The 9617-nt window shown below is 36.9% G+C and overlaps 1 protein-coding gene and 1 long non-coding RNA gene across 3 annotated transcripts in view; one reads left to right on the top strand and one right to left on the bottom strand.

Annotated features, from left to right (window-relative positions):
• The window catches only part of LOC129632960 (uncharacterized), a 77015-nt gene that overhangs the window by 20139 nt on the left and 47259 nt on the right, over positions 1 to 9617 (top strand). Inside the window, exons 2-3 of one of the 2 annotated variants that reach the window (XR_008704776.1) lie at positions 6036 to 6243; positions 6887 to 7173. This is a non-coding gene — a long non-coding RNA (uncharacterized LOC129632960). Of the gene's footprint in view, positions 1 to 6035; positions 6244 to 6886; positions 7975 to 9617 lie in introns of those variants that run through there. The other variant, XR_008704774.1, reaches the window with a different exon arrangement.
• The window catches only part of LOC129632950 (palladin-like), a 46942-nt gene continuing 40288 nt past the window's right edge, over positions 2964 to 9617 (bottom strand). Inside the window, exons 2-8 of the mRNA XM_055554716.1 lie at positions 9001 to 9073; positions 8478 to 8595; positions 7742 to 7804; positions 6026 to 6167; positions 4736 to 4759; positions 3744 to 3863; positions 2964 to 3641 (exon numbers count right to left, since the gene is read on the bottom strand). Coding sequence (XP_055410691.1) covers positions 3397 to 3641; positions 3744 to 3863; positions 4736 to 4759; positions 6026 to 6167; positions 7742 to 7804; positions 8478 to 8595; positions 9001 to 9008 — 720 coding nt within the window. The 5' untranslated portion in view covers positions 9009 to 9073 and the 3' untranslated portion in view covers positions 2964 to 3396. The remainder of the gene's footprint in view (positions 3642 to 3743; positions 3864 to 4735; positions 4760 to 6025; positions 6168 to 7741; positions 7805 to 8477; positions 8596 to 9000; positions 9074 to 9617) is intronic.

Raw genomic sequence — 9617 nt, 5'->3', positions numbered from 1 at the left:
CAATGGACATGAGTTTGAGCAAGCTCTGGGAGATGGTGATGGACAAGGAAGCCTGGCGTGCTGCAGTCCATGGGGCCACAAAGTGTTGGACACGACTGAGTGACTGAACAACAACCCTCATGGATACTCCAGCCTTGGTGTAATTGCTATGTACATCAGGGTCCAACAAATAGATAATTGAGCACAAATGAGCCACTTAAAATTCTTCACAGCTAACCATGTAGGTGTAACTTCCTTTGGTGTTCAGGTAAAGTTTGATGACTGCCACCTTAGTAGAAAAAGCATTACTTAGTAGAAAAAGCATGCTGGACTTGATGAATAGGCATTTGCTTACTTATTGTAAGGAGTCTTATTGTAAGTCATTTTATAAGGAGTCACCCAAAATATTTCTCCACTTCTGCTCACTGATATTTCAGTTTACATTAATATGGGCAAAGCCTTCAATCCAAATTAGACTTAAAATGTAAGTGCAAGTGACAATAACAAGAATAATAGACACATATAGCCTTTAGTTTGAGCAAGACCCTATTCTAGGCACTTTAAATGTGATGTATGCGACTGATAATTGATTCTTCCCAAGAACAGAGTTTGACTGAGATAAGCCCTACCAGCCAAGTGTGGTAGATGCCCAGGACAAACTTAAATCCCCAATTTTGCCAAGGGCAGATTCCAAATGTTCCATAGTTGAGGAAGAATTTTAGTTTTTATTTATTCTTTATCATTTACACTTTTCCTCTTCTTTTCCCTTGACCTTTGTAAGATAAACTTTCATTACAGTGTGGTAGCTCCACAGTACGTTGAGACTAAGGTTCTTGCTACAATTAGGGGATCAAGAGATGGTTTTGGAAAGGTAGATAAGGTGTTTTATAACACCATTCTCAAAAGTTAAGGGTCTATATTCAGTAATTTACCATGAATCTGTTTTTCTGCCTTTTAATATTTGGTGTGCTTTTTTAAATGGTGTTTTATGTTTTCTCACAAATATGGCTGTTTGAATGATTTGGTGCTTATTTGAGAAAAATCATCCTAAAACGGAAAGAATTAAGATGTCTGGTGGGTGAACCATATTCCAGCCTACCCACTAAAGACAACTTTCCCATTTCTGTCTCTAAATTATCAGTAAGGGCCTCTAGTAAATCATTCTAATACCTCACAAGATGTATGTAACTTCCTACTGTTGCAGGTGTTTCCTACTGCAATATTTCCTGCTACATGTCCAGGAAATTCCTTCTTGCCTCATCACCAGTGGGTAGCTGTTTAACTGTCACTCATTAATCTCTTGTTTTTTAAAATGTGAAGTATATATGTGATTGTAAAAATGGTGCTTTAAACTTTTGACCTTCTTCAGAGGTCAGATGTGTGTGATGAGGCTAATTTCTATCCTTCTCAGCTATATCAACTGAGAAGGAAAATGTCATATTGAAGATGAAAGGACAAAAGAATGAAGAATGTTTTATTCATTTTCAGGTTATGCATTAATCACTGTGATTTTTGAAGTTCTTCATAGACATATAGCGAAAGGGAATCACCTTGGAGCAGTGGACTCAGTCTTATTCTTCTCAAGAAATAATGATGGATACTCTACTGGATTTGGAGTCAGACAGTACAAATGATAGTATTAATTTGGTTAATGCTCTGCAGCTTTCTAGACACATTAACCTTTTTATTATCTATTTTGGAGACCTGAGTGTAAGTACTCACTCTACTGCATATCTCTGAACTTTAATAATTAAGTGAAAAACAATGATAGTATCTATTTTACTAAATCAGTGTTGCAGAGACTCAAATGAAACAAGAAATCCTATAGTGGACTATTTTGTGGTATAATGTATCTCTTCAACTAGGTTTTTTTCTGAAGAAGGAACTCTTTATTACTTATTTATCTTGTCTAGGAGAGTATAGCTCTTGGTAGGCATTCAGTAAAAACCTGCTAACATTCATGGAACTTTTACCTGATAATTGTCCCCACAAATTATTTTATTAATGAAAAAGATAGTAGTCTTAAATGAAAGATACTAATAGTAAATTCAAGGCCTTTTTAAGTCCTAAAGGCTCACTGATAAACACAGGTACTTATGGAGAAAAACTGTGGATGTGAGTATTGTCCATTTTACCAAGGCACAGAAACTGACAAACACATACAGTGTGCTTAATAAATGTTTGTTGAATAAATTGCAGTCTTATTTATTTTTCCACACACCTATTCTTCCTTGATACCGTGAGGAATCTATTTATAGGGGTAGCTACTGCCTAGACGACTAGTGATCCCATTAAGCTAAGGGGATTCCAGGAGACCAACTGAGAATTCACAGTTATAGGCTGTTGCTGGAGATAACACTGACCTTGGTATAAAGACAATACAGTGAAGTGATAGTTCCTATTTATTGAATTCTTACTATGTATTTCACACATTGTTCCAGGTCTGTTAAAAAGTCCAATGACTTTTAAGTATCAATTTTTAGGTTTTTAAAAAATCAGTATTTTGGTTTGATGTTTGTGTTTGGGGGCTGGGGATGGTGGTGGATTGTGTTGTTTTATTTTTAATTTTTTTAACTTTTTATTGTTTATTATTTTATTTTTTATTTATTTTCTTACTTTACAATATTGTATTGGTTTTGCCATACATCAACACGCATCCACTGTTTTAAACATACAGGCTGCTCGGAAAGTTCACGTACTGATATATCTTTCTATTTATACTTTTGTCCTTTATATGCAAGGACAGTTGTGTCTGTATTCTAAGACTGCTGCTGCTGCTGCTGCTAAGTTGCTTCAGTCGACTCTGTGTGACCCCATAGATGGCAGCCCACCAGGCTTCCCCGTCCCTGGGATTCTCCAGGGAAGAACACGGGAGTGGGTTGCCATTTCCTTCTCCAATGCATGAAAGTGAAAAGTGAAAGTGAAGTCACTCAGTCGTGTCTGACTCGTAGCGACTCGACTTGAGCCTAACCAGGCTCCTCCGTCCATGGGATTTTCTAGGCAAGAGTACTGGAGTGGCTTGCCATTGCCTTCTCCAATTCTAAGACTAACCATGTAGAAATCTGTATCACAAAATGTTTTACCTATTTGTATTGAGATAGGACATTGAATTCTAATTTGGGAAAAGACTCCATTCTTCAGAAACTTCTGCCATTTCAGTGTTGTTGTTGTTTTTTCCCCAACAAGTCTCTGTAGCAAACCCTTAAATATGTATCTAAGACTTATTATTTCTTACTATTTCTAAAACTTACATGACTTACTGTTTCAGCCTTGGTGAAATGCATGGTGGAGAAATGACAGAGGTAAAGTGATTCATCCGTGCAAGCTTGCCGAGGGCAGGAGCTTTGTCATGTTCACTGTTCTTTATATAGAGCCAAGAACGTTTGTTGGATGTGTAAATGTTAGGTCTGTCTGCCCTTACCATTGTGGTTGTAGCTCAGAGGAATTTTCATTGATGGTGCAGAACTCCTCCTTTGGAACCTGGATCTCATGTTCATTGTGACAGGCTGTTTCAGGAATAGTTTGCATAAGGTTTATTGGAGTATTGTCTGGATTTTTATCCTTTGTGTGGCTGTCACTGCTCCAGGGAGAGGAGACCAGTTTTGGAGGAAATTTTCTTAATGGTGACTTTTGAGAACCCTCTGATTTCTCCACTTTTCCTTCTGAAAAATAGAATTAGTCACCAAAGTTCAGATGAAAACAGAGAGAGTCTTCCTCTTGGCTCAGGGCTGAATTTGAGCAGGGTGATCCTGGGGAGTAATTACCTGGAGAAACAAAGAGTCTTGCTGTGGAGACTGCAGTCCCAGCCTCATTTTCTGCAGTGCACTTGAAGTCTCCAGAATCTTCAGGAAATGCTTCTGTGATAATTAAGGTGCACACTTCCTCTGGAAAGGGGAGAGATTCAACTTGAGCAGAGTATTTAGGTGCCCCAAATTAACAAACAGTGTGGGAGGATATCAGGGAGAGTAGGTATTGGGAATAAATAGTGTATTCCTGAGATTAAAAAAATAATCCCTCTGATTAGATTTTTGTCTTTGAGTGGGCTCATGAAGATAAATCCTAACAATGCAACCTGAAGTAACCCCAGCATGGTCCCTAACACCTACTTCTTAGACACATCTGTTTTCTCTACTAGACTATCAGCTTCTTAAAAGCAGGGATTACACTTTACCTCTTGAATTCTAGATTTCTGTAGCTTTAGTGCTTAGCATAAAGGTCCTATAAGGATGATTTTCTGAACTGACCTAAATGTTGTTATTGCCATGGTAACTAGACTTGATGGTAGGATAGTGATGGCCACTCATGGTAGGATAGGTAGGATAGGTAGGCCACTCATGGTAGGATGGTAGGATAGTGATGTGTGGTGGCCATCACGTGTACTTCTTGGACAGCCAACAATTTAGATGTTTGATGTCAGGACACCTTCTTTCTGCCTCTGTGTGTTGCTCACGAGACACATGGATAAGAGGACATCAAATGGAATTAGAGGAAGAATTCATGCCCTGTGAGGTCAGGGATTCCTCAGTGCCACGAATGGAACCTGGCCATTGCCTGTATCTAGTAAATGTTGAATGAATGAATAAACGAGCAAATATACTGATAAATCCCAGTTTTCTTGCTTCTTCCATTGTAGAAGAGTTGGCATAAGGTAGCCTCAAAACTGTTTCTGAAGGCAAAAGTAGTTTAGGAGACAAAGTCTTCTGATGCTTATTTGGTTTAATTATTTATTATCAAGATGTTGAAAAATTGTGCTTACCAGGAATGGATGATAAACAAGTTTCTGAAAGAAAAAACAAGAGAATAGAGAATTTAAATGATGGCAGTTTAGTTGAGAGAAGGTGCCATGTGTATGCAAGAAATAACTTGAAACAAGTACAACATTGACTGAAATCTTGCATCACAGGCTGTAAATTGTGTAGAAACTCAGAAAAGGTATGGAATGAATACTTGGCAGGGTGCTAGAGCTAGAAAAATCGTATTTCAGTCCTGTTCTACAACTAGCTTGCTCTGTGACTTTGTGAAAATTACTTCTTTGGGCCTTAGTTATTCATCTCTAATGTGAGATAGGAACAGCTATATCTCTTCTCTGAATGTAAACTGTTGCTGAAACATTAATCCTGAGGTGACCTTTTTCTCCCAAGAAAATCCTTTTCTTTTACTCTCTCTAATTAAAGTTGAATAGTACAGAAATATTGTAGTATTACTGCAGAAAAATACACAAAAGATTAATAATAGTTTTCTCTGGGTGGTAAGAATGTAACTTTACGTTTCTTCTAGATTTTATATATTTTTTATATTTATTGTAATAAATTTTATTACTTTCAAAAAATGAAATAAATGTGACTTTTAAAAGAAATACCATGTGGCATAATAGAGGTGTTTCTTCCTAAATGTGATATGCAAATATTCAGTTGTTTTGAATTAATATTTAAGAGAGTATATTTTCTTCACTTAGTGTAAGAAATATCTTGGGCTTGAAACTTGACTATAGCACTTACTAGCCTTGTGACCTTTGGCAAGGTGTTTAGCATTTCTAATTTCAGTTTTCTTGCTTATAAAATGGAGATGATAACACATACCTCAAAATACTGATGTGAGGATTAAATTAGAAATTGTTTATAAACTCAGTGTTTAGCATGTCGGACATGACTGGAGTGACTTAGCATGTATGCACAGGGAACTTAAACTGTAAAGTTTTAGAAAGCTATGCATCAGTTTTCATTTGTGTTACTCTTTAAAAAGTATGTTTATTCTCACGTTTATTTTCTTGTTTGTATGCCAAGAACTCATTGGGAAGATAATTAAGATTAAGCTGTGAAAACAGATTAGTCTTTTTTTACAGCTATTAAAACTATTATTTCATCAGAACAAAGCAGCTGTCTTTTCTTTTTTGGTTGTTTATGTTGAGGAATTATTTGTATTTAAGTAATTGTTTAGCAGTAGCAATCTCTGAACCTGTAACAAATCAGTTATTAAACGTTAAAACATGAATTAGATTTCAAGGTAAATCAGAATAAAAAGTAAATTATAAAGCTTATCACTGTACTTTTTCTCAGAATTCGGAAGTCATCTGAGTCGGCTATCTGCTCTTTCTCTCTGTACCAATGAACTTGAACTGCGGCTGTGGCCTGGACTCGGCATTCAAACACGACAAACTGACCTCTGGTTGTAGAGATATCTTGAAGATGCTGAAGAACAAACACAGAATTCACAGAATGGAAGAAATTGTTTCACCATATACTGTGATTTGGGGTGTCAGTTGCAGTAAGTGTGCATGATTTTCATCATGATTATTGACAACTGATTATACCTTAATCAAAATAAGGAGCTTGCTGGGCATCTTTTGTACTTTATAGTCAGCTGTAAGTTTTTATCTCAATTTCATGGAGTTGCGTTTAATGAGAAAGCTTTTATTCTTTTTCCCAAGAACCGCTTTTCAAAATAGAAAACCAATTAGTTGAGAAGTCTTCACTTTTTTGTGTTATTTTTTTATTTAGTACCTATGAAGGTACAGATTTAATCTTTATTACTGGTTGAGCAGCATGGGAAGTATTGTAATTTGTTAATGATTCTGAATCATGACTTAGAGGAATTGGGCCAAAATCACAACGTTTCCACTAGAGGGTTGAAGCTCATCATAGGAACTTGGAAGACTTTTAACCTTTTTGGAACTCCTGTTCTTTTTCTGTGAAATAGGGGTAGAAAAATGCTCAGCATACTTGAGGTTTTGAGGCTCATTTCAGAGACATAATCTGAAAACTTTCTTTAAAGAATGAAGAGTTATATTGATATATAAAAAGTATTTATTAACAACAGCTAGTACAGTCTCACAATTCATACATGAACAAGTGGCATTTGTGGTAAGTTTACCCCTTAAGTCCTAATCTCCCTCCTCTCCTGTTCTCAGCTCCAGGGTCCTCTGGAATCTGGAATCACATTTCAGGTTATAACTTGGCCCTCAGACCAAAGAGAAAGGACCTAAGGTCCTTCTGCCTGGTGAGACCTAGGTAAGACATAATGATCACCAGCCCAGCCCTTGAGCCTGATGTCCAGGGCTGCATATTATAAGAAGGAATGCAGCAGGAGAGAAGACTTGTGCCTGATAGCATCTGCTGAAAGTGGGCTTCCAGAATTGATAGCACTGCTCCTAACTCATAACGACATTGTTTCCTGTGTCTCCCATCCTGTATCTGGGTAAGTTCCAGCTTTACTTCTCATACCCTAGCCAGCAGTGGCAATAGTTCCAGTTCTGTTAGGTTTGAAAACTGGGAGACAGAGAGCCTGCAGAAGATAGCAACCTTAGCTTGGTTTGACTTAGCTGATTGAATCCTGCTGTTTCCAGTGAATGATAGAGGAGGCATCTAAATCCTGATCTCTGACTATGACCCAAGCCAGAAATAGATATGGTTTTGCTTGTTGACTTCTTCAGAAGGGCATCTTGTGGCCAGTTAAGAGAATGTGATGAATTGAACCTTGAGGTCAGGCAGAGCATCGTCTGCTTGGAGAGAACCATCTAAGAACTGCCTTCCAGAGCTGGAGGATTGACACAGAGCAAAAGTCTAAAGAGCATAGGATGAACCATGAATTGCCCTGTGACACTGAACAATTATTAAATGTTTTCTGGGACTCAGTTTTCTCATATATAAAGAATTTTAATCCCTGAGGTCCTTCTAGTTTTCTCTTTTCTTCTTCTTATACCTTTGATAAACCCTACAATTTGTCTATAAAATCCAAACTCCATTATGCACTGTGCATAGATTACCTTGGTAAACACAGGGGCTACAGCACAAGTGGATCCCAACAGGCTGCTGCAGGGACTCTGCATCTGGTTAAGAAACAGAAGAGACACTGTCATCCATGTTGTCAAGGCTCTGAAACCTTAGTTGAATGGTGGCTATGGGCTAGCTGTTACCACCCACACTATAAATTTACTTTATGAAAGAGGTGATATTCCTAAATTAAATGTCAGTTTGGATATCTGCTCCAATGCCACCCCTTTTTCCTCTCTCCTCCAGTATTCCGTTAGTTGAGATGGTGAAATACAACACTAGGTGATTACATTTGAGAAATAAGTATTGGTGATTATTTAGAGACTGTACATTAAAGGTTTAAATAACTTCTAAATTTTACTCACTAGATTTTTTCCTTCCTCCTTACAGTTGTTCTTGTATCTTTTAGGTTTTTGAAAAACATCCCCCTCTCCTTTTTTAATTACAAGGGAATTCATTCCTTGGATAGTTGGAATATTCTATTATGGGACTGAGCTCCTAGAAACCAACTGTCCCTTATGGTCTGGCACACAGACAAATGGCCAACCCACAGAACTACCATGGAGTTATTTCTGAGACCCATAGATTTCTTTCTTGTTCCTTCTGAGGTCATGCGGCTGGAAGCTTTTCCTGTGTATACTTTTCAAGAAAATTGCATTGATTCCTTCCTCTCTGGGACTGTGTCTCCATTACTGAAACCCCTCAGAAAGCTTTTAAAGTTGAACCTACCCTCTGGGGGTCAATACACAGTGGTTGAACTAAGGTAGAATAACTTGATCTGATGTTAGAGGTTTCATTAACGGGAGAACTGATGGTCAGAGACACTCTAGTGGTTTTCTTCTTTATCCTGTAGGGGAAACAAAACCAAACACAATCCAGTTAAAGAAAGATTAGAGGTGGCTTTGATACAAATGCCTCACTGTATACATGAGTATATACTAAATTTATGACATTTTTACCTTTAATTCTTATTTTTCTTTTGGTTTGCGTAATAATTCAAGTGTTTTCTCTTTGAGCAAGTATTAGTAGATTATGGCTCCTAGTCGTTTTGGTTTAGATTTCCTTTGTCTTTTCCTCCAGCCCATAATCAGTGGGCTCTTACTGAACACTTAAATTGCAGAAGAAAAAACTTCCAAAGCAAATAATCAGATTGCACTTTGGAAAGTTGATAAATTGATTGGTATATTTTTTTAAAAGTAGAATTCCCCCTATAGTCATACATGACAAATGCACATTCACATTTTGTACTTACTCTGACATTTCTGTCACATATGCCAAGCATAATCCCAGAGAAAAAACGTTTTCTCACTTCTCTGGGTACTTACCTATAAGAAAGGGAAAAAAGAAATTCTATCTAAATCTGCTGGGAATTTAATGAAATGTAGTTCAAGTATATTATATTCATACGAGGACCAGCAAATTAATTACAAACAGCAGATCAATCCAAAACATCTGAATTCTTGACTAAGGATGGAACTATTTTAATATCTGCAGTGTAAAAATTCCAGATGTTTGCCTTTATGAAGTTATGATGCTTGTACCCAGAAGAACTGCTGACTTATTTCCCAAAAATGTCATTTCAGAGGGCATATATTAGTATCTCTGAATTTGCATTTTGGTTTGAAGTCCTCAGCATATTTGTTATGATAAAAAATCCATTGAACCTAATTATACTTAAAAGCTTTTGCACAGCAAAGAAAATGGTCGATGAAACAAAAAGACAACCTACTAAATGGGAGAAAATGTTTGCAAATGATATGACTGATGAGGAGTTAATATTCAAAATACATAAGAAGCTCATACAGCTCATCAATAAAACAACTCGATTAAAAAATTAGCAGAAGACCTGAATAGATATTTTTCCAAAGA

Source organism: Bubalus kerabau, chromosome 1 (assembly GCF_029407905.1).
Source record: "Bubalus kerabau isolate K-KA32 ecotype Philippines breed swamp buffalo chromosome 1, PCC_UOA_SB_1v2, whole genome shotgun sequence".
Taxonomy (NCBI): Eukaryota; Metazoa; Chordata; class Mammalia; order Artiodactyla; family Bovidae; genus Bubalus; species Bubalus kerabau.
The sequence above is the reverse complement of the archived record's forward strand: the minus strand, read 5'-3'. Positions and strand labels throughout refer to the sequence as shown.